Here is a 25,358-nt window from a genome sequence, read left to right on the forward strand (position 1 = left end):
AAAGGTCACTTTTCCTGACAACTTATAACTTGATTCCACTTACAGGCCATTTGTTTTCTGAAATAAGTAATGGGTGAGGACATAGGCCAGGTCTACAATTTGTGCTCTTGAGAGATTAAGGCTCCCTGAGATCAAATTACTACAGCAAACAGACAGAGCTACTGGGGGGTGTTTGGGAAGGATACAGGCAGTAGAGGGAGAAGCCAGAGACCTTAGAAAGGAGACAGGAATAGATTTTGATGGAAATTACTTCCCACTCTGCACCCTTGGTGGAACAAAGAGGACAAATAGGCAGGGATAGGAGGGAAACTAGCTTCGCTAGAAGAGCTGGGTTAGGTTGTGGACTGCTGTTAGTGAATGCAGGTTGGAGGATGGATATGTTGGCCCTGGTCAGCTTGTCCTCTCAAGGGGGAAGCATGCCAAGTGTCAGGTCTCGCTGGGCTTCCTTCCAGTACATAGCTAGAAAGTTACCCAAGGGGCTAGCTATGTAGCACAAGGATACTGAGGGATGAGGAGGAAAAAAAAAACAATGTTTCAGAGAATGGAGTTTGCACAGGGGGCTATAGTTTCAAGCCTTCGTGGGAGAGACGAGAAGACTGGGAAAGCTGACTGTTAGGAAACCGGGGAGGCAATGACACAGCACGGAACGGCCTTCTCTACCCCTTCAGCTTTCTTGCTCACTGAAGAGCAGTTTAACAGGAGTCGGGGGGGGGGCACAAAGGTACAGGAGCCCACCGGGGCCGTGTATTTACGGAGGATGAGGTGTAACACAGTGAACATTTCTGCTACTGAAAGATAAATCCCAGCAGCCTACGTTTTGCTTAATAACAGCAGGGTGGTATCTTTTATTTCTTTCTGCGAAGCATTAACGAATTCAAATTCCAGCATGGCTGGGCAGACCGAGAGAAACTCTCCTGATTTAATGGCTTTGTAGGCTCTTGACGACATTGTCATCCATTAAAGAAAAAGAATTAATCATTTTTGAAAGAAAATGTCTTGAGCGATAAATGAGAAAGGGTTGAAGTAAGATTAGAGGAAACACGAGGGGAGAATCGCCTGAAATTTTACTAGATTTTTTTCCTGCTGCGACGGAACAGCTTGAATACGAGTTTTTCCTGACGCTTTACGGAATCAGTTGTAGAAGAAGAGAATTTTAAACCCTGAAATATTGGTTAATTGCCAAAATACACACTGGAAGTTAAGGCACGTGGCTGGGAGCTAGACAGTGCTGGATCCCAGGATGCTTGCTTTAGACTTGCTCCCCAGAAGAAGGCACCAGTCACTTCTTTGCCCTTTGCCCAAGGAGTTAAAGGCTTTCTGTACTTCTAAGAACCGTGCCTGGGAAGGTGAGGGGGTCAAGTAAACAACGGGTCTGCATTTCAAAAGCCCCAAAGCACCTCCCCAGCATGTACTCCCCACGACTGGTAAGGCACCGCCCAGGTCCCCCAACAGTTTATTTTCCTGGCTGGCGCTTTGAAATCTTGACTTGGAGAGCTGATAGTCAGAGTTCTAAGCCTCTTTTCTCAGGCTAATCTTAAAAGACGCGTTAAGCCTGCTGGGGAGCGTGGAGACTGGATGAACAGGACCGTGGGGGCAGGGAGAAAGGGAGTGGCCCTGTTCCCGCGGTCTGCTGGGATTCGGCGGATGGAGGATGAAGGAGATGGGGTTGGAGTAGGTGGAGTGGCAGGGCGGTGCACGGTCGCAGTCCGCTGCCACTTGGGTGCGGAATTCGAGCTGGACTTGCGGAGCACCCCCTCCCCCTCCGCTTCTCCCTCCCTCTCCTTAAAGCATCATCTAAAGCATCATCAGCGGCGGCGGCGGCGGCAGCGGCGTAGTCGCAGAAAATCGAGATCCTTGGAGCGCCTGGAGGCGAGTGGAGGAGCTGGGGATATGGGGAGTCAGTGGGGGCGGCAGGGCTCGGAGCCCTTGAGACCGCCTGGGAGGGGAGCGGCCTCGGGCGTTTGTAGCGCGTGAGCCGTGAAGAGCCGCGAGGGCGGAGGCGGGGCCCGGCGAGGAGCAGGCTCGCCAAGCTGCTGCCTCCTGCCCTGCCCCGGCTGCCTCCGCCAGGGCCGGCGGCTATGGAGCTGGCGGGCACCAGACCTGGGGCGACAGAGCATCCGCGACCCCTGCGGCCCTTGCCCTGGTTGTTGTTTCTGTCTTTCCGGCTGCTGCTGGTGCTGCTGCCAAGCCCAGCGGCCTCCCAGCTACGATACTCGGTGCCGGAGGAGCAGAGCCCGGGCGCGCTCGTGGGCAACGTGGCCAGAGCCTTGGGGCTGGAACTGCGGCGCTTGGGACCCGGCTGCCTGCGCATCAACCATCTGGGTGCGCCCAGCCCGCGCTACCTGGAACTGGACTTGACAAACGGAGCGCTCTTCGTCAACGAGCGCATCGATCGCGAGGCACTGTGCGAGCAGCGGCCTCGTTGCCTGCTTAGCTTGGAAGTGCTGGCGCACAACCCGGTGGCAGTGAGTTCGATCCAGGTGGAGATACTGGACATCAATGATAACTCGCCGCGCTTCCCGCGGCCGGACTACCAGCTTCAGGTAAGCGAGTCTGTGGCACCTGGAGCGCGGTTTCACATTGAGAGCGCACAGGACCCCGACGTTGGCGCCAACTCAGTGCAGACCTACGAGCTCAGCCCCAGCGAACACTTTGAGCTGGACCTTAAACCCCTGCAGGAAAATAGCAAGGTGCTGGAGCTCGTGCTGCGGAAGGGCCTAGACCGCGAGCAGGCTGCCTTGCACCACTTGGTTCTCACTGCAGTGGACGGGGGCATTCCAGCTCGCTCAGGCACGGCTCAGATCTCTGTTCGCGTCCTGGACACTAATGACAATTCTCCTGCCTTTGACCAATCCACTTACCGTGTCCAGCTGCGGGAGGACGCTCCCCCAGGCACCTTGGTAGTGAAGTTGAATGCTTCGGATCCGGATGAGGGTTCTAACGGTGAACTCAGGTACTCCTTGAGCAGCTACACGTCTGACCGGGAGAGACAGCTTTTCAGCATAGATGCCGTTACAGGGGAAGTCAGAGTAAGTGGGACTCTGGATTATGAGGAGTCTTCCTCCTACCAGATCTATGTGCAAGCGACTGACCGGGGACCAGTACCCATGGCGGGTCACTGCAAGGTGTTGGTGGACATTCTGGATGTGAATGACAACGCTCCCGAGGTGGTCCTCACAGACTTGTACAGCCCAGTGCCTGAGGATGTTGCTCTCAACACTGTTGTGGCCCTTCTCAGTGTGAATGACCAAGATTCGGGCTCCAACCGGAAAGTGAGCCTGGGTCTGGAGGCTACGCTGCCTTTCCGGCTCAATGGCTTTGGAAACTCCTATACACTTGTGGTGAGTGGCCCACTGGATCGGGAGCGGGTAGCTGCCTACAACATCACAGTGACGGCCACTGATGGGGGAACACCACCACTCACCTCTCAAAAGACACTGCAGATTGAGATCTCTGACATCAATGACAATCCGCCGAGCTTTCTGAAGGACTCCTATTCCATCTACGTCCAGGAAAACAATTTGCCGGGTGTGTTGCTTTGCACGGTGCAAGCCACAGACCCAGATCAAAAGGAGAACGCAGAGGTGACTTACTCACTCCTAGACCGGGAGATCCAAGGGCTGCCAGTCACCTCCTATGTCTCCATTAACAGTGCCAGCGGCAGCCTTTATGCTGTCAACTCCTTTGATTACGAGAAATTTCGAGAGTTTTTTGTGACCGTGGAGGCCCAGGACAAGGGGAGGCCACCACTAAGTAGCACTGTGACCGCCAATGTGTATGTAGTGGACGTGAATGACCACGCCCCTCATATTCTATACCCTACCTCAACTAATTCATCAGCAGCCATTGAGATGGTGCCTCGGACTGCCCCTGCTGGCTACCTGGTCACCAAAGTCATAGCCATGGATTCAGACTCTGGGCAGAACGCTTGGCTCTTTTATCATTTAGTCCCAACGTCTGACTCCGACCTCTTTAAAGTAGAACTTCACACGGGAGAAATTAGGATCACCAGAAAGATAGGAGATGAGAGTGGTACCACTTTCAACCTGACTGTAGTGGTTCGCGACAATGGAGAACCACCTCTATCAGCTACTGTGGCCATTACAGTAGCTGTGGTGGACAGGGTTTCTAAAATGCTCCCGGACACTCAGAGACATATAAAGAGTGCTCGGACATACTCTGAAATCACACTTTATCTCATAATAGCATTAAGCACAGTGTCTTTTATATTCCTCTTGACAATCATTGTTTTGAGCATCATCAAGTGCTACCGCTACACTGCCTACGGCACGGCGTGCTGCGGAGGCTTCTGTGGAGTGAGGGAGCGGTGCCCGGCAGAACTGTACAAACAGGCCAATAACAATATCGATGCCAGGATACCACACGGCCTCAAAGTACAGCCTCACTTCATTGAAGTTCGAGGCAATGGCTCCCTCACCAAAACCTACTGCTACAAGGCCTGCCTGACAGCGGGCTCAGGGAGCGATACTTTCATGTTTTACAACACAGGGGCCCAGACAGGGCCAGGACCTGGGGGAGCCCAAGCCTCGGTGACTGATAACAGGCATCTCACGGGCCAAAGTGGGCAGAGGCAGAGTACCGGGAACCTGATTATCCTAAAAAATGAGGCTGTCTCTCAAAATGAGGTGAGATAGTGATCAGGGTGTCTTCCAGAAAGGCCTGCATTTGTTTGTTTGTTTGTTTGTTTTCACATGTCCTTTCTCCCAACCCTCTGTGATTGGCATTAGTGACTTATTATCACCGACAAGGTTTATCTGGTAAATTGAATATTAATGGTATCTCTGATCTTATTATAACCTGCTCTTTGCTCTAGAAAATAAGCCCTGGAGAATTAGTTTACTTACCATTTCCTAGTGGCACATGTGAAAAATTAACCATAAAAGTACTTGAGAAGTACGGATTAGTCTTAGGTGTTTTTGGTTGAAGCACAGCTCTGTAGAAATAGAACATGTCTGGGAATAAGGGTGATATACCGGGAGGTAATGTGACGTTTGAAGAGAAATGACCTCTGCTATATTAGCTACAGGGTAATTGCTTTGGACTTTAAAAGAAATCAAATATATATGCCCTCAGACCTCCAGAGATGTGTGGTTACCTCTGGGAATTGTTGCTGTTTTTAATCTTAGTAAAAAATTACTGACAGGTGGATCTCTGTGAGTTGGAGGCTAGCCTGATCTACATAAAGAGTTCCAGGCTAGCTGGGGCTACATAGTATGAGACCTCGTCCCTAAAACTTACTGAATTAATTACACAAGACTAATGTGATAGGCTTCGATGGACATTCACATTGAAAGGGAAAAGTGCAAAGTGAAACTCCAGTTTGCTGCGGCTGGATGATGCGGTCACTCTTGTGGAAGGCTGAGAGAGGAAATGAATGGTAGTAAGCCAGCGTAAAGGAGTACACATTGGGCTGAGAGAACCTGGAGAAGGAATGGGCAAGGAGTCTGTGGGGATGGTGAAGACCAGGACAAAACTGGGGAATAAGAGACAAAGACCTCCAACTTAGCCCCCCTTCCTTAGCATGCTCTGATGTCATCTTAGGATCAGGTCTCAGCATTCGCCTTAAATATCCTTAAGATCAACAATCTTCTGATTCCATGTTAACAATTCCTGTGCTTTTGATGGAATGTAGAGTATAATTTTTAAGCCTTCCATGTTTTTAAGTTAAATGACAACACTCTGAAAGTGTGTGTCTGTTTTCTGGATCAGAAATTAGTCCTGCAATAGTATAAAAGGCTTAGAAAGTGGCTAGTTTGCTGTACACGATGGCCAGTATATGTACTAGTTTTGACTTTTAAGTAGCCACAGGCCATATTGCTCAATAAAATGAAGAATGCATAGAAATTATTGAGAAGTACATTAATGTGTAGGCATATTTGGGTATTTGGGTAGTAACTCTCTCTGCATGCTGGAAATAATACGGGCCTGCCTTGTGATCTTTTAAACTTGGATTTCAAAGCAAAATCCTGTCCTATAAATAGGGAGGCATTTACTTTCCAAATAATTACTTTGTAGCTAGGATTCTGAGAGTCAGCACTAAATGAATTAATAATATTTGCTTCTCCTATAGCTTGTGACTTTTCGTTAGCATATTGGTATGGTTTACTAATGTCTATATTTCCACATTCAAAGTTCACTGTTAACGAGAGTAGTGCATAAGCCCCGGAATCTCCCCTCTCGATTGCCAGGAGTTTGTATTTTTCCTTTTCCTCTGGCTATTCGTCACTTATCAGAAGAGCCTGAAAGTAAGTAGTCAATGCTGAGTTGTCAGGGAGGCAGATTGCAGAGGAAGGAAGGGGTGGGGAGAGAAAGAAGGAGGGAAGTGGAGCAACAAAGCATTTCTAGAGTTGTTACATTGTAGGTTTTGGAAGCCTGTAAAGATGATTTGTCTTTAAATAAGGATACTCTTTGACATTTGCTTAATAGGTTCAGGTGGTGTCCTTTGGGGCTGGGACAGTCGGCAGGTTGGTGAAGAGGCATGCACAGTCAGCCAGGCCAGCTCAGCTCTGCCACCAGCTGTGTGCTGGAAGCTTAGGGAAATGACATGCTTGTACTTTCTCCATTGATCCAACGCTTGGGGCACTTTGATCCATGAACTGTTTCTGTCTTACACTGACCTGTATGTTAATAGTTACTGTGGTACACAAACCGTCGATGGAGGGATAAAATTGTGTCAGGAGGTATTTGCTTTCGTGGGACTTTGCCAGGACAGTGCTTGTTTAGTAACGGCAAATGCTATGTGATAGATGCCTCTCAGAATTCAGTGGCATGCCCCCAGGTCTATAGCTCCTAAGTTCATTGCAGTTATGGAGAAAATGTCAGTCCCATTGCTCTAGCACGGCAAAATGGCGACAGAAGCCCATCTGTTTTGAAAATCATCATGGCTAGGTCAAGCTGGCTTTCTCAGGTAGGGTTTTCTCTTTCCTCGCCTAGTTACTGCAGATGGCAGGAAGGTGCTGGAATGCTACTAATGCCATGTGCCAGCACTTAAATAGATGAAGACTGGAAATGAAGAGTGAAGGAATTTGTACTCATTGACGACTCTGCTATATAAGAAGTGCTCTACTTTGCAGTATGTGCTTATGGGATTTCATTGATTCTTAATTTTACACAACCAAACATTATCAGAGAGGTTAGATAGCATAGCACACTGCTAGTTGTATTCTAAGTCACGTCTGTTTGACTCCAAAGCCTATGTTTTCTTCAACAGTAGGAGTGGACAGAAATCCCAGTTGTACTTTTTTGCATGGGGTATTCGGGCAGAATGCTACTACCAGCTATTTACTTATTTACTGCTGTGCTATTGGCAACGCTTACTCAGAGCTTTTATCTTTGTCCTTTCACCGAGTAAGCTTTCTTTTGTTGCTTATTAAACACCAACACTTAGCAGCAGACTGTGGTCTTTTGGTAGACATTGCCGGGTTTTTTGTTTGTTTGTTTTGTTTGTTTGTTGTTTTAATTTCCTGAGTTGTGCTTTTTGGCAACAGGGCACAATTTCTCTTTGGAGCCTTCTAGAAACTTCAAGTGAGAGTAGTTGGCACCTCTTTTAGAGTCTCCATGAAAAGAGCCTGCATCTAAGATTGATTGCTAATGAGTCACTTTGAGTGCTCAGTCACACATCATGTGAAATCATAAAGGAAGAGCAGAGAGATTTCAGCTTGGCTTCACTTTTACGTATAATGAAGCAATTTGCAGTTATCAGATCCTTAGTTATGTATCCACTGTATGTGCATGGCCAACTTAATCCAGACGTGGAGACCTGGAAGAGTTAGTGTAATCTTTCAGTGTTACCAAATACATTTCCTCTAGTACCGACTTTGCCATCTGGTGGCTCTGTCTTGGAATGATTTACATTCAAAGTACAGTAATGCGATGGCGTGTTTTTAAAACTGAAAAATGGTCAGAATAGACAAAACTGCTTTGTTGGAGACAGGGTCTTCTATGGTCTAGACTGGCCTTTAAATCAATATGTAGTTGAGAATGACCTTGAACTCCCGATCCTCCTGAGTGATTATATGCATGGGATACCACACCACATAAGACCAACAGATTTTATTTTGTATCCATTATTTTTATGAGTATGTGTGTGCCTACAACTTTATTTGCACCACAAGAGCCCACAGAGGGCAGTAGAAGGCATTGGATCCCGGGAACTGGAATTGAGACAGTCAGGAGCCACTATGTAGGTGCTGGGAGCTGAGCCCTGATTCTCTGCAAGAGCAGCAAGGGCTCTAAATCACTGAGCCAACTCTCCAGCTCCAAGGTCAAGACATTTTAATCATTAGTTTCTCCTCTAGTATTTCATCTTTGATGACAAGTTTTTAGTGGGTGGAGCTGTTTAGTGTTGCCGTTTTCATATGGTCTATAGGGGCTGTCCTGAGGAAAAAAAGTTTATTGTCCTTGGTCTAATAGTACATACGGTGTTTTCTTCAAATAAATCCTTCCTCATTTTTCCCCATAGAGAGAGTTGAGCATAAAGGAGTAATGGCTGAGTTCTTCTCTGTCTCTTTAGCCATATTCTTTTTAATGAAGAAATGTTTGCCCTTGACCTACCCTCTCCCTTGACCCCACCATGAGCTATCACACGGGCATCTGGTCTTACTCAGAACACTGCAGGGGCACGACTTGGCATATTATACAATGTCTATTGGCACTCTCTCTGCCTGACAGAATAGCAGGTTCATTTCTGGATTCTTGCCCTGGTTGGCTATGAATTTTTGCTTTCAATGAGAGGTCAGAATGATGTCAGTTTGTAAGTATTTGAGGAAAATTGCCATCACCAAGATACTTTTAGGAAAATTTAATGGAACTCCTCCTCCTCCTCCTCTTTTCCTTCTTTCCTTCTTTCCTTCCTTCCTTCCTTCCTTCCTTCCTTCCTCCTCTTCCTCCCATTCTTCCTCCTCCTTCTGTTAGCATACAAAATGATAGGTTGCATCATGGCATTTTCTTACTTTCTTTTTATTGACTCTCCCTCACCATGGGGTCTCCTCCCTCCTTTCAAGTAGATCCCATTCTGATTTTCAGTCACATGTAGCCTATTATCACAGGTGCAATTATTTGGTTTTTGTTTTGATTTAGTTTTGGTTTTTGAGATAAGATTTCTCTATGTAGACCTGGCTGGCCTCGAACTCACATAGGTCTGCATCTGCCTCCAAAGTACTAGAACTAAAAGTGTGCACCACCACTGCCTGGCTTTTTTTGGTTTGTTCGTTTGTTTTTACAGGTGTTTTTAAATGTGACTTTTACAGACCCTCACTTGGATCAGAGTTTTCATGTATATTATAATATGAACATAATTTACCTGATTAATATAATACTTTGACCAGTATAATCTATAGCCATGAATTAAAAATTCAGAGGTCGAGAGAATTTTTTAGCAGTGTTTTAAATCTGCCAACCTAAAAATTATGCAAGCTCTGTTTTTTTTTTCAAGAATTTGAACTTGGCACATGCAAAGAAATATCTGACATTGCAAAGGTGGAGAGAAATGTCCATTTCTTTCTGGCCTCGCTGGTTCCAGGGAGATGTAACTGTGTGTAAGAGAGTAGCTGCTGTTCTAGCAAGCTGTGCTTCTGGAATAACCGACCTTACACTTTCTGTTGTACTAGATTTTAACACGCATATTTTAAAGTCATCTTAGTTTCCTTTCCCACCCTGTAGCTTGGAGTTTACATGTTGTACTTGGAAGGCAATTTTTTACACAGAATCCTCAAGTTTATCCCCTTCCAATTTTGATTTACTGAAAGACCAATATATCATATAGTCATGATTATTCTCAGTGTTAGATTTTGGTTTTATTTTAATTCATTCCTTTCCCATTGCTTTGTAACAAATTACCATGAATTAGTGGTTAAAACCTCATCCACTTAGTGTCTCATAGTCCTGCACTATGTGGTTAAGTTTTTCACTTCAGTTTTCATAAAGCTAAAAAAAACTCAACACATTGTATAGGTACTCTTTTGGAGGCTCTGAAGAAGAATCTACATGGAAATTCATTGAGGTTGTTAGCAGAGTTCAGTTCCTTGGGGGACAGAATCCTAGCTGGCTTATCTCTTTTTGCTGGGGCCAAGGAAGAACATTACTCTCAGCTCAGAGAGGTTTCTTGTAGGTCTTGTCATGTGACTTGTTCTTAGGACTGACCTTAGAGAATTTCTGTCACATGGAATTTTCTGTCTCATGTTTCACATCTTTGACTTCTGTCTGCGACTTCTAGACTTGAATGTAAAAGTCTCTTGTGGTTAGGGTGGTCCTATCCAAATGAGCCCACTTTTTAAAAAAAAGACAGCTAAGCTGTCTAAACACAATTATGGGGGTAAGTCCACCACAGTCTGAGTCTTGGGATTGCACAGGACGTGTGCCTTTGGTGTGGGGTCTCAGGGTTATCTCAGCACTATTCCTATAGCAATTTAGATCAGTGTTTATTAGATAGCACTGTGAAAAATTGGCTGTGGAGACATTCTGAATGAAAAAGGAGATATTGCATCTAGTTTTGGGTTTCAAAAAGCAGTTTATTGACAAATCCAACAGCAGTTTGCATGGTAAGAAGACAGCAGGATTTTTTTGTTGCTTTGTTTAGTTGGTTGGTTTTTAGAGACAGGATTTCTCTGATTAGCTCTGTCTGTCCTGGAACTCACTCTGTCGATCAGGCTGACCTCAAACTCACAGAGATCCACCTGTTTCTACCTCCTGAGTGCTGGAATTAAAGGCGTACACCACTACCGCCTGGAAGAAGTGTTCATTTTACTGAGTGTTCATGAGAGTTTATAAATAACGGGATATTTTAAACCTGTTTTACTTTAAACCGTCTTAGGAGTGATTCATCCTTCTGTTGCTTAAGTATTCTATGGCATAAATCACAAATAATTTTTAACAGGATAAATTAAACTTTTGCTATAATTTTAGCAGGAACTCAAGTTGGTACTTGTTCTTCAGTAATATTACATCACTTACATGGATTACCTAATTGACTTTTTCTGCGTCTGGAGTTCTGCGACTATTATTGTTTTAGAAGACTAAACTGGAGTTCTTCACCAATGGAAATTCAGCACACACAGGGTGTGTCATTAGTGTGTAATCCTAGCAGTTGACAGCTGGAGCTGGGTGAGTCAAGAGTTCAAGGCCAGCCCTGGCATAGTGAGTTTGAGCCAACCTGAGCACATGATACCTTCTCTCGAACAAACATGCGAACAAAATCAAGAGATATGATATTAAAATATTTTAGAGGTAAACCATCATAGTTAGTCCAAAACCTTACTGTCTTGTAGCAGATCCATCAGTAGTCAGCCTTTCAACCTGAACTTTTTCCAAATTTATTCAAACTTTCTGTGAAACCCACATACATTTTTGGATTTCAATTTTGTATTCTTTTAAGATGAATCACTATTAGGAAAGTAGCTGTAACTGTATATTCACCAACCAGGCAAATTTAGTGTCTTTAAAGATTATTATTTTTTATAATTTAAATACAATTGTCACAATTTGTGTGACAGTTTGTTTATTCAAAAATACTCTAAATGTCTGGGCGTGGTGGCACAAGCCTTTGATCCCAGCACTTGGGAGACAGAGGCAGGCAGATCTCTGTGAGTTCAGGGCCAGCCTGGTCTACTTGGTGAGTTCTGGGACAGCCAAGGCTGTTACCTAGAGAAACCTGTCTTGGAAAAACCACACAATAAAATAAAATAAAATAAAATAAAAACCTATCCAGTGTCAGATGTCTGCTACATTTTAAGGATATAGCCCTGCATTCATGAATATTGTAAGAAAATCTGTCTGTTTTATGAGTAAAACAAATACAATCAGTTTCACAGAATGTATCATCTGATTAGGAAAGTATTAGAATAAAAGTGCTTATTTCATTGTATAACATCAGATTGCGAATTAAACTAACTAATTGCTTTCTTCCTTTCTTTGTCCCTGTCTGATCTTATTGCCATAAGAAATCTTGCAACTTTCATTCTGGCAAATAAATCTGAGAAGTATGTTGTTGCTGATCGACTGTTATTGAAAATAGCAACATGACAAATTAATTGTGTTGTTGAGGAAGTGAAATTGTGTAATAAAGTGAGTCTCCTGCTCAGTACTGATAGAATTGTGCCTTTCAGCAAATTGAGGTTAGTGATTTCATCCCGAAGATCAAGTTGCAGTAATGTTCATCATGAGTGTCAGCCAATCATAGAAAAACAAGCAAGTTACTCAGCAGATGTCAGAATCTTTCTAAAAAGATTTTCTCTGTGGGCAAGCTGACATTGGTCCTACCAACGGCAGGAGAAGATGGTGATGCTGAAAACTTCATCAGATGTATTTTAGTCATGTTTTCAGGTTCATAAAATCGTGTGCAAACATTCTCTTTTGTTGCCTCTAACAATACTTGTAAAAAATGGAAACTTGTTTTGTTTCGTCTGTGGATAATTTGTGCTACTTTATCTGGAACAATAATAGCATATTATAGATTTGCAAACCAAGGATGAAACCAGTTACATATACGTTTCTTGCCAGCAGAATACAAGGGAATGGGGTGACAGCTTGTATGGGGTGAGAGACTTTGATACAGTAATCAGAATCATCACTTTTCTAGGCTTTGATTTAGGTCTCTGGGTACCACTTAGCCATCCCTAAATCTGTTAGAAGGTTGGGATTCTGGCCCCATCACTTCTCTTATGAAGTGTGTTTATGAGAATACTTCACATTGCTTGCATGGACTGTATGAACTATGGGGTAAGAATAGCTGATTCTTTGATATAGTTTATTGGCATTGCTGCAGCTTTATGTTGCTAACTATGATCACGTGACCCGGAGGAAAGCACAAATTACAACCGCCTTTCATTTTCGGGCTCCACCGCACCTTGCCTGATTTTTTTCTTTAGCAATTCTGAGTATCTTCTAATACATAGTACGTAGCACCCCACCGGGTCTTCAGGTGCCCATATTTTCCTCTTTACCAGCTCTACTTTGGAATGACAGTTTGTGGGCAGAGGGCACACAAAATTTCTTTCTGAACCCAGATGGTGCAGAAAGCATCAGGGTCTTCATTGACTTCAGCTACTTCTTGCTAAAGCAATCAAGGCTGAGTGAAGAGAATTGAATGAGGAGGAAAAGCGTGAACGAGGAGCAGGGAGCTAGTAGAGATTTATGAGACGGTTTAAGTGGGAAAACAAGGTCAAACTGCAATGGTTTGTTTTCTTCTCTCTACAATTCCTCCTCCATCAGTAGAAGAGGCTGTTATCAGTGTCTAGTGTTATGACTGGGCACATCCTTCCCGGGACAAACATGCTGCAGTCTGCAAAGCCAGCAGTAGACTGCAGTCCTCTGCAGTCCAGCCAGGTCGGCAGAATTTGTGTAACCGTGTATTCTTTATAGCTAAACTACAAAATTGAAGGTGTGTCTTGGATGAGGCATTGGAGGGTAAAACAATGAAAGTTTTTTCTGTCATAAGACAGACCGCTCTAGTGTTTTAATAACATTTGGGCAGGGCAAAGCTAAACCTGACCCTCACATCACCCCTAAATATGGACTTCCTTGATATTCAGTCTGAGTCATGTAATTTAATTTTCTCCTAAAAGTATTGTGTGTTATAGTTTCATTTTGTCATTCCATATGAGATGTCCCATTTGGCATTTTCGATTGGATGCATGAAAATATTTAAGGGACAACTAATCGATTGATACTACCCTGGGAGCACATTGATCTGCCATGCTAACAGTAAACTCCTTTTGTGATTTTTGCAGCCCCGACAGCCCAACCCTGACTGGCGTTACTCTGCCTCGCTGAGAGCAGGCATGCACAGGTATGTATGTATGTCCGTCTGTCCTTCCTTCCTTCCTTCCTTCCTCCCTCCCTCCCTTCCTCCCTCCCTCCCTCCCTCCCTTCCTTCTTTCCTTCACTTGGGAGTAACTTGAAGTGGGCTCTGTTAGATAAACTGTATCTCCTCAGGCCAGAAGCAGCTGCTTAAATTGAGATGCTTTAGAAACTCTGCCCGGCGAATGCAATTATTTTTGTCTCCATGATTATTTCTTGAAACATTGGAAGTAATTAGTGCCAAATGCTTATTGAGTGCTGGGAAATGAAAATGTCATTTGGAATCATGGGCAGGTTTCTGTGCTTTCATAAAAATTCCTACAAGGACGTGTCAGCTTAAAACTTTTATATCAACTTAAAACTATTTTAAATTTCCTGTGACAATTCCAAGCCCTTCATCCCCTCTCACCTACACTTCCATCTCTCTCTCTTAAAAATTTAATTAATACAGATTTAAGTACATTATAAATGTATGCACATTTAAAATACATTATAATGTGTATACATTATAACTGTACATACATTGTTTCCTGTTTCACATTCCTTGTTCTCCTGTCTCACCCAGACTATTACATACTGTTAGCCACAATAACTGATAGCTATTGTTGTTTGTGTTTGCCCCTGCCAGAATCTTCTGTCTTCTCCACCAGTTTGCTCTCTTATTTTTACCAATATCATGGGCTCTTTAGAGAGGAGCAATGTTCAGGATTTTATTGAATATCTGGAGACCAAATCTAGCTTGCTTTAGATCAACTTAGAGTAATAACATTACTCAAGACTCGGATTTAATATAGTTTTGTCTTGTCTACTTTGTCTCTTTGACAGTAACTGATTCCCAGAGCTGATGTGTCCATGCCATGGGGCCAAATGAAAGATTCATTATTTGTGACTGTCTTTGGAAACCAGATAGGGAGGCTCAAGAAACTAATGATTGTATTAGCAAAAGGATTTAACTTTGAAGAAGAAATGAACTCCAGACTTTAAGCCCCTCAGAATATCTGGGCAATTATTAATTGGGTCTTCATCAAACCTAGGCCAGTGTCTAGAGAGAAATCTGTAGAGTAGTATGTGTAGAATTAATGAAAATATAATTTTAGCTCATTAAGCATGCATTAGATTAAAATAAATTAATGCCTTCTCAAGCTTACAAATGATCAGAGATCATTATGTGGGTGCTATTTCTGAAGCAGGAGCAATCAGGGAAGGACTGAAGATTGGAGCTGGCTGGTTGAGATGTCATGCTGGAACCAGGGTCATGACTTTAAGCTAGAAGCACTCATGCAGATGCTGTTCTGTGAGGCATCAGAGGAATTCTTTCTACTTATTAGAGACGAGCTGTGCTTTTGTGTGCAGCTAAGATGTTTGTGGAGCTGGGCACTAGGTAAACTGAGCTCCTTTTACAGTATCAGCTTTTGTCATTGCAATTGAATGGAAGTTTTGCTTGAAAGGTACCAAAGCTGTGAGGTGCAACTTTTTCAAAACTGTTTAAAATAAAATATTAAAGTAATTACCACTTTATTGTTCTGGGAGGCAGAGGCAGGCAGAGCTCTGTGAGTTTGAGGCCAGACTGATCTACAGAGCTAGTTCTAGGACAGATAGGGCTGTTACACAGAGATACTCTGTCTCAAAAAAGGGGGTGGAGGGGGCATTTAAGTGGGTAAGGAAGGAAATACAATTTGAAACTAAAACATTGTGTCTTTTTCACAGTGCAGTGCACTGAACATGTATTAGAACTGAGAATGGAAAGAATGCCCGCTCTTTACAGCGCACTGGCTGCTTGGCCTGTCTAACCTCCGGCAGATTTCACTCTTAGTTTCTTTTTTAAATCTGCTTTGAGCTAAACTGGTTGCAGGGAAGTTATGTTTTTATATCCATATAATTTGTTGGTGGGTCAAAAAGTTCCCAAAGGACATAAATACTTGCAAAAAAAAAAAACTTGGAAAATTCCAGGTTAGAAATGAAGGATAACAGTGTTAAGTCACAGCTCAGTCAGGGGATTTCTACCCAGTGTGTTTGGCGTGAAAGAGCAAGGGACTACTGGATGCATAGATCCCCTTTCTCTTCTACTTATGATCCACTGTCTCATGGGACTCCTTCAGTCACTGAGGTTTTAGTAATTTTTTTTTGTTTTGTTTTTTGAGACAGGTTTCTCTGTAGCTTTGGAGCCTGTCCTGGAACTAGCTCTTGCAGACCAGGTTGGCCTTGAACTCACAGAAGTCCACCTGTCTCTGCACCACCACCACCTGGTTGAGGTTTTAGTAATTTAACTTGAGGATAAACAAAGATCTAATTTAAAAGCGCACGCCTTTAATCCCAGCACTCGGGAGGCAGAGGCAGGCGGATCTCTGTGAGTTCGAGACCAGCCTGGTCTACAGAGCTAGTTCCAGGACAGGCTCCAAAGCCGCAGAGAAACCCTGTCTCGAAAAACAAAAAAAAAAAAAAAAAAAAAAAAAAAAAACCAAAACAAAAGTGTCCTCCAACTTGGGGGATTTCCCCAGATACTGGGTTGGGAGCTTCTTTTCCTTCTTCCTCTGTCTGGATACATTTGAAGCTCTTATACGAACTAACTGTAGACAAACATAAATAGATACAGTATTCTTCCTGCCCTTGGATAGCTTGTTTTCTCTCTGCTAGCCTCTAAGAGTCTCTCAGGTTGTGTCCCAGCAGTGTTTTATGCTGAATTAATCTCTTCTGAATGTGGATCTATGAACCACTGGGTTTCTCTGGCCTTAGGATATGTTGGGTAGGTCACCTATTTGTAAAACAATACAGAAAAAAAAATCAAAGTAATGCTAACAATTAATCAGGGCTGGTGGCAGGCTGTAGTAAGGAGGCCTCTTGTTCATCCCGGCTGCTCAGAACCAAAATAACCACACAGAAGCTGTATTAATTAAATCACTGCTTGGCCCATTAGCTCTAGCTTCGTATTGGCTAACTCTTACATATTTATTTAACCCATTTCTATTAATCTTTGTATTGCCACGTGGCTGTGGTTTATCTGCTAAAGTTCTGGTGTCTGTCTCCAGTGGGGCTACATGGCTTCTATAGAGAAGTCATAGGACTCCACCTCCTTTCTTCCAGCATTTTGTTTAGTCCTCCTCAGCCAACTAGCTCTGTTCCCCTATAGCTCTGCTATAGCCCAATAGCAGTTCCTTTATTAACCAATGATATTCACAGCATACAGAGGGTGATACTTTTGTTACTGTCTGCCCATTCTACTGTTTCTTGTAGTTTATCAAATAAACTTTTCTTTCAGAAAAACTAACAAAATAGTTAGTTGGTCTGGGTATGGTAGCATTTGCCTATAACTCCAACGACTTGGGAGGTCGCTAGAGAAAAACAACAACTTCAAAGCTAGCTTCAAAGCCAGTCCTCTCAATGCCATGTTGTCTTTAAATTATGAAGGGATGGGAATGTAGCTCAGTGATAGAGACCTCGGCAAGCATGTATGAAGCCTAGAGTTCAATTCTCAAGCATGCCCACCCACCCTCCCAGGAATGAGTTGGGTAGCCATTTTTATTACTGCTGACGGTATTAGTGTGTTTAACCTGAGCGAGGGTTGGGAGTTTGGAGAACCAGCTTCCCTCATCAACACTGAGGGACAGAAATGGCCTTTATCCTCTTGTGGGTCTTTTGTTAGATTTAGTGGGTACCACAAGGCATTAATGAAAACCAAAACTGCCATCAAGACAGAACACGTTATTATCACTGTGGCACAGCAGGCGGTATGTCAGCAATGGTACTGCAGTTTTGCAAGGTGACTGCTCAGCAGTAATGGCTACAGTTGAAGCATGAGCAGGGAGTGTTAGCTGCAGCCCTCCCTTCATAGTGGAGACAATGTTTGAAGGTGGGAGGGGAGTTGGAAAAGCAGTCATGGTCTAACTGTTATCTGGGTCTCTGTGTTTACTCAGCTCCGTGCACCTGGAGGAGGCGGGCATTCTTCGGGCTGGTCCAGGAGGGCCTGATCAGCAGTGGCCGACAGTATCCAGTGCGACACCAGGTAAAGACTCAGGATCTCTCTCCTCTGGCTCAGGTTCTGGAAATGGGTCAAATACCCTGGTTTTGTAAGAGACGGCTCTTTTTCTTCCATACAAACACTATATCTGTCTATACAAAGATGTTTTGATTTTTTGCTTGGAGTTCTTCAAGAGTTGAAAATAGATAACCAAGAGCCTATTACACCTATTTTCATTTTAAAGACTGAAAAACAGAAATTCAGGAACGAACCCACAGTCACACAGCTTCTGAGTAACAAGAGATAGGGGTCAAACAAGGGTATCCAGGCATATGTAACACGGCTGCAAAGCATGGTGCCTTGTAACAATCCTCCCAGATTAAAATGTGTACATGCACACACACATAACAGATGACATAAGAAGGTGTACGTGAGGACTTCTTTCTAAAAATGACCTGATGCCTTTCAAATGATTAGCCTAAATAGCGTGAGAAGCTAAGTGCCTATTTTTGCCGACAACTCTAAGGATTTTTCGTTTATTCTAATCAAGCAGCATTTGCTATTTATGAGTGTTTCACAAGTCAACTAAAGAGTAAGATTTGTCAAAAACGCACAAGTTGAACAATTTATCAGACAGTTAATATTACCAGATGGCAAGGATAAGAACATGCAAGAGTTCATTGGGCAGATCTGCAACCCCTGTTCGTAAGAAATGAGGGAGGAGTTTGCTCTCTGAATATTAAATGCTGTAGGATGAAAAAACACCTAGACATGTCAGAGCTACTCAAAGCCATACATGAAGTCATGCCTGGTCACCCTCCCTACCTTTAGTCCTAGTCTTGTTGTCATGAAGACATTATAGGTTAATTTTGTGAGCTAGGAGCTAGCTTTAAATATATCTTCTCATGAATGGCATTGGTTGGTGTAAGTTTTGAGTTACATGTGAAATGGGAATATTTATGGGTTATTTCATGTTTCTGACCCAGGTTTCTCCTCCAGATTCAAAAGGATGTTAGGAATATATGTCCCTAAAGCATACACACACACACACACACACACACACACACACACACAAAAATTTACTGTTAGTTAGCAAGGAGAATGCATCCAAGTTCTTTTTTTTCTTTAATATTTTTTTATTTTTGAGCATTTCATACATGAATACAATGAAATATGATTAATCTAACCCCCATTTATCCCTTCCAACTTTCTTTATATCCCCCAACATATCCCCTCCTAACTTTGTGTCATTTATTTTGGTAGACTGTTAAGTCCAGTTAGTGTCGCCTGCATGTGCGTGGGTGTGGGGCCAGGCACTGGAGAACTGGAAACCTACCAGCTGCCACATCCTCGGGGGGGGGGGGGGGGAATCTCTCTCCCCCATCATCTTCCCATTGTCAATAGCTTCTTCAGAAGGGGTGGAACCTGGAGGTCATCTAGCCCAACTGCCCATGACCCATGTCTTTGATGGAGATGGATGATAAATGTCCATTGCTCTCCTTCCTTGCTGGCTGCTGACAGATGACTCATAGCCCTCGTGAACTGGGTAGGGCTTACATTTTCCAATTACTCCGTGGTGACCTAACCATGCTCTTCAAAGTGCCTCCCCCCAACAATTACACAAATTTAAAACGGTTCTCCTCTGCCTCCTGCCCTGTCCTTTGTACTTTTAGGCATTAGAACTCAAAATATGGGTTTTTGTTGTTTGGAGAGAAATGGTGCAAAGATCAAGATTGTGATTTAGAGTGAGAGGTGAGCTGCATTCCTAGGCCAAGACTATTGAGTGCACAGAGACAACGTTCCTGAACACGCATCTTTCAAATCGTTCTCTCTGTAAGCTGAGTATAGCAACACCTTTGTTGTCGACTTGTCATGAAAGCAATAGGAGAAAGAACGGCTGAGCACAACGGTTGGCAGGCAGCATCAATGCATAGTAGTCAGTTTACCCCTTTTGGGGAAAGTACTTCAGTGGTGTGCAATCTGCTATCTGGCCTTGATTTATAGCCTCCTGATTAGAATTCAGTGGCTTCCATTTGTAGGCCCAGATATGGGTCCTTTGCGGTTACCTGGGTCATTCACACATCGACATTGTCCAGTCACCCACTGCTACCCTCCCGGGCATGGGGTGAGGAGGGCTTATTCGTTGCTCCCTGAAGAAAAGGAAAATGCTTCTCCAAACTTGGTTTTCAGTCCCAAACAAATTTTGCTTTTTGCTGGTTGTATCATTTTTAGTGCTTCATGGTGAAGGTGCAGTTCCTCCTGGAAGGTTTGTTTCTTGTGCTGTGGCCCCTTACACTTACGTCAGGGCTCTTCTTGTGCTTTTTATGCCGACATGGGCAGTGGCTGTGACCATATACATAAAGGAGCCTGGCCCTGCTGAGCCTTGCTCTTTATTCATGTGTGTGCTTCTTGGAGTTCTTCTGCTTTGTTGGTAAGCTGTTCGTTTAATTTCACAGTCTGCAGAAGGCTAGATAAAGAAAACTGTATTCTGAGGGGATCGATGGAGGTATCATAGGTGATGTTTTCTGTAGGATAAACAAGTCAGGCATTAAATTGGTTAATTCTGATTACTGGCCCCTGCTCTTCAGCCTTGCCTTTTGCGTAAGCAGACCTCCTTATTTCCCTCCAGCTTCCCACGAGACTGAGCACAGAGAAAATTAGCTCACCAGTGAATGCACAAAATACAGTTACATCCCCTGCAAGGGTGGCGGAATGTGTTTTAGAGAGAGGGACATTAAGGGGCCAGACACGGACAGGTGGGACAACTTTTGAACTTTGCTTGGGTGAAAGCCCTGAAAAAGACTTAATGAATATTCTCTTGGGATTAATTCCCAGAGGAGATCCCTGCTTGGCAGGAAACTGGTTTGGCTGTCTGCAGCGGGTCGGGCTGCCCTTACCTATCAGTTCTTCAAGGCTCCTCTTTGTTCAGTTCATCGAGTCTCAGGAGCTACCAGAGGTATGCAAGTGGATGTGATAGTGTACACATCAGCACAAGGGAGGTGGAGGTAGTAGCAGGATCTCAAACTGAGGCCAACATAACCTGCCTGGGAGACTCTTTCTCTGATAAAAAAAATCCATTCCAAACAAAACTACAATAAGAAAAAAGGCAACCCTACCCACTAAAGCAACAGTAAACTGTATTTTAGAGTGGGAAGTCCAACTGACCCTGCATGTGCCGCATCCACAGAGTCAGCTGAACGCATGTGGAAAATGTGTGGCAAAGATGCATCTGCACCTGGCATAGGCAGGCTTTTCCTTCCTTGCCACTCTTCCCTAAATAGTGCGAGGTAAAAACGTAGAGAGCATTTTCACTGTGCTAGGCATTGCAGAGAGGACTACAGGGGGACTGGGACGTTACAGGCAGTCACTACACCATTTGGTCTGTGACTTGAACATCAACTGAGCTGGTGTCTGTGGTGGTCCTGGAGTCCATTCCCCCATGGGTAACAGGGAGTAATAACTGTTCTCTCTATCAAAAGAGCTCAGGGAATTCCAAGGCACACAGCACTGCCAAAGATAACATTATAGCCTGTGAAGCAAGGCCCAGGGGGCCTGGGACTAAACAGTGAAAGATTAATTGGGCAAGATAGGCTCTTAGGCCATGAGGCTTAGCTAGAGGACTCGGGGTACTAGACTACCCAAAGTGTAGTTCCTGGGAGAGAGAGCACCAGTACCTATGGACTTGTTAGAAACCCAGTGTTCAGAAGAACTCTCCATGTGTTCTCAGGGCACCCTAAAATTTAGGAATTGGGCTAGAAGTGGGTTTGGTGATTCAGGTCTGTAACCTCTCCTACTCAGGGGGCTGCCAGCAGGGGGCTGCAAGTTCAAGGCCAACATGGACAACTTAGAGATATAGTCTCAACAGAATAAGTAAAAAGAGCTCTAGAATGTCACTCGGTGCTAGGGCACTTACCTGTCGTGTGGCACGTCCTGGGCTCAATCCCCAGTGCTGAAATCACAAATCAATAACAGCAAAAATAAATTGGGTTAGAGTAAATATTTCTGATGGGGCCTGTATGTTTAGAGGCTCGGAAACTGTGAGGAAGCCATCTGTTTATGATTCTTGTGGGAAGCCAGGGCCTTTCCCAGACCCGAGACATAATTGCTAAACACTGAAGCTCTGGCCTCAGAGCAACCTTCCTTGGAGTTTTTGCCATGCCAATGGTTGTTGTATGTCCCCAGGGCCTCTCCATGCTCAGTTTCTTTTTTTTAAATATTTATTTATTATGAATACAATATTCTGTCTACATATATGCCTGCAGCATCAGACCCCATGACAGATGGTTGTGAGCCACCATGTGGGTGCTGGGAATTGAACTCAGGACCTTTGGAAGAGCAGGCAATGCTCTTAACTGCTGAGCCATCTCTCCAGCCCTATGCTCAGTTTCTTTCTCAGAAAAAATGGACATAAGAGTCGTGACTTCCTTATGACGTCATCAGAAGAATTAAACGACATAGTACACAGCAAAGAGCCCGTAGTCCATAGCGAATCAGATGACATAGTACTCACATAGTGAAGAGTCCAAAGAAAAACATTTAGTAAAAAAAAACCGTTTTTTAATGATTTTTATGATTTCCCATAAAAGAGATGAATCTATCCTTTCTTTACCTTCAAAATGTAGACCCGAGTTTCTCTTCAGCGGGGCTGTGTTGCTGGGATTTTATTTAAGTGCCTGTCTCTCTATTTCCTTGTAGGATTGCTTTTGTCCTGGTTTGTCACATCTCTTTACCCTGTGGGAAATGGACACGGTTGTGTGTCCTACTTTTACAAGGGGATCCAAGTGCTTATTCATTTTGTAGATTTTTGCCTTTCTGACCAGGCCAAGTCCTCAAAGAAGCCTCCCATCTCTAATCAGTCCCCGAAGAAACCACGTCCTGGGAGGTTTTTTTTGGAGTCCATTTAGGGGAGCTGTCAACATCTTTTATGCCATGAGTGAGTGCAGCCCCGGGCCCTTTGGGGAGACTTAGAAAGCATGCTGCTCCACTAACCTGCTCACCCCGGACCTCAGCTGTTGTCATGGCAATGCTGGCCCTGGGAGGTGTGTATGTGTCCTTATTAGGCTAAAAAAAATGATTTCAGGGATCTCGTGAGTGGGGCATCTCCTCTCTGTGTCCTCTGCTGTCCCCTTCCATTCGACAGTCCAAGAAAAGAGCTCTGTGCAGTGACCTCTAGCTGGGGAAAGCAAACCCTTGCAAGGTGCAATTTCATTGTCTGGAGGTGCAAAGCCCATTATTCTTGGTGGAGTTTTCTATGTAGCCCATGATACGCAAAGATGTGCTGGCTCTGGACTGGCCTGGAGGATGGTATCAAGGTGGCACGGGAAGAAGGATTAGCCCAGGAGAAGCCAGGAGGTTTAAGTCTTTGCTACCCCTGTCTATGTGTCCTTTCTTCATCTCCTGCTTGGACGGACACTCCGCACCTTCCATTTTTATTGACTATGTAGGTTAAACGACAAAGTATTTTGGGAATGTGCTGGTGTTATCAAAATGTTTTTTGTATAGTAAATAGTTTCTTTTAGATAGTTCTATACCCCGTGTGTTTTCAGTATATTTCCTTTATACCAGTTTTTTTTTCCAGGATTGGTAGCTCAAGGCAAAATACAGCCAGGGTTGGAACTCTGACGTACGCTAAAAGAACTTCTTCCTTCTCAGTGACATCAAATGGAGACCCTAAGTCTTCTGGAAATCACCCAACCTTGTATGCACCCACGTGTGCTTCTTGACACACATTTTGAGGACATACACAGAGAGGGGAGATGGACATCAATAACCGTCCCCAAAGGCTGCAGTTCCTTTGGACCCTGCAGATGCAAAGCTGGGCAAGAAATAGGACCTCATTATAGTTTCGTTGGTTATCATTGATACATTTAATGTGTTGATTACATTGGAGCAATAGAGTATGGTCCCTGAGGAACTTCCTCCTGACAACTTTTGACTATGATTTGGGGGGAAAAAAATCATACATTTTTTTTCTCTTGTTCAGTACTTGTGTGGAGCCAGCTGTGATGATACACACAAGTAATCCCAGCACTCAGAAGGAGGCATAGGCAGAAGAATTGCCAGGAGTTCAAGGCTGTCCTGGTCTATATACTGAGTTTCAGGCCAAGCTATATAGCAAGATACTGTCTCGAAAAACCAAAAAAAAAAAAAAAAAAAAAAAAAAAAAAAAAAAAAAAAAAAAAGAAAAGAAAAGAAAAAGAAAAAGAAAGAAAAAAACCACGAGATACTCTTCTGGTTCTTGCTGTGTTCTTTCGATGTTTTTGTTGGCTTTTTAAAACCCTTTATTGCCAGAGTCAGTTTCTGCTAGGGAGATCCTAATGTTGCAAAGAGCCTTGAAAAGGGAGAATTTAACCAATTTTCCTCTTGACTCAGCTCAAAGACTAAAGACAAGAGGCTGCTTGTTGTTTGAGAGCTTTGTGGGGAAGAGGAAATGGAGGGTGGAGTCTGCACTTCCTTTTGTGAGGAAGATCACTAGGATTGTTTAGATTAAGGGTCTGGGAACTCCTGTTTGGAAGGCACGTGGGCCAGAAAGGTCTGCTTCTGACCCAGTTTACAGTAGAATTCATGACAATTTTACTGACTTTAAGCATTGCAGTTCCAGAGCCTCTTGCTTTTGGCCTCACCCACATTTGGCAAGCTACACGGCCTGCCATGGAGATAGAAAGGTACTTTTGTGGCAAGAATTTTTGGAGACGGTCAGCCAAAGGAACTTGAAAAATTTGTCTTCCCAGAAGCAGTCAGCTTTGCTGTTGAAAAGGTCACTGCCTAATCTAGAGAAACACATGCAGTTCAAGCATTGGCTGTAGACCAGGGGTCTCTTGGGAAGGGTCATCAGGCTTCCGATAGCTGGAAATGAGCATGAGGATTGTAGAGGGGATTTTCTCCGCCTTGGCACTCCAAGTCTCATTACTCTCAATCAGGAGAAGGGGAGGAGGCAGGGCTGGAGGCTGCTCTACCCTGTCTACCTTCTGAAGGCGGGCAGGGCCTCAGCAGCAGTCTTGGTTACCTTGAAGAGTGAGGACTAGGCAAAGGATGGAGGATCAAGTACTAGAGGGGATATTACCAAAGGAAATCCAGGCCAAGGAATGTTTGCACTCCTACTTAAACAGGAAATGGAGAGCTTTGTAGAAGATACACCCAAGAGGTGTAACCACTGAAATCTGAGGTATGCAAAAGCAGCTTTGGGTGGCCAGATTCGGGTCTGCAAGAGAAAAGAGATGATGAGAAGTTTATTGTTACTTGAGTCATATCTCTTACCTGCTGTACCCCAAACCCTCAGTCTGTAGATCAGAGGTTTCAACGCGTGTTAAAAAGAAAGAAAAAAAAATTAAAAATGAGTGAGGGTTGTTTTGTAGACAAAAGTCTAAACAAGCAAGGGCAGTGTTGACGATCAAGAAAATTCAACAGTGAGTTTATGTCCAGTGAAAGCCTACCCTGTGTTCAGAACTGTTGTTCACATGGCCTGCTGAACCAAAACTAAGTGATGAAGTGCCATTCCCTAGGTCTTCTCATTTGTATTTTTTTTAACTCTACAATGTAGATATTGTCTTGCTTAAAAACACAACTCTCTCATTTCTGTTCCCTTAAT

General features: G+C 43.9%; 1 protein-coding gene across 11 annotated transcripts in view; it reads left to right on the forward strand.

The window, feature by feature from the left end:
- The window catches only part of LOC121442981 (protocadherin alpha-C2), a 207,965-nt gene that overhangs the window by 158,536 nt on the left and 24,071 nt on the right, over positions 1 to 25,358 (forward strand). For 10 of the 11 annotated variants that reach the window (XM_041644644.1, XM_041644646.1, XM_041644647.1 and 7 more), the window contains 2 exons: positions 13,746 to 13,804; positions 17,727 to 17,815. In XM_041644644.1, coding sequence (XP_041500578.1) covers positions 13,746 to 13,804; positions 17,727 to 17,815 — 148 coding nt within the window. Of the gene's footprint in view, positions 1 to 1,696; positions 4,647 to 13,745; positions 13,805 to 17,726; positions 17,816 to 25,358 lie in introns of those variants that run through there. The other variant, XM_041644636.1, reaches the window with a different exon arrangement.

This window comes from Microtus oregoni, unplaced genomic scaffold (genome assembly GCF_018167655.1).
Source record: "Microtus oregoni isolate MIOR12 unplaced genomic scaffold, Mior012 000098F_ref0000018, whole genome shotgun sequence".
Taxonomy (NCBI): domain Eukaryota; kingdom Metazoa; phylum Chordata; class Mammalia; order Rodentia; family Cricetidae; genus Microtus; species Microtus oregoni.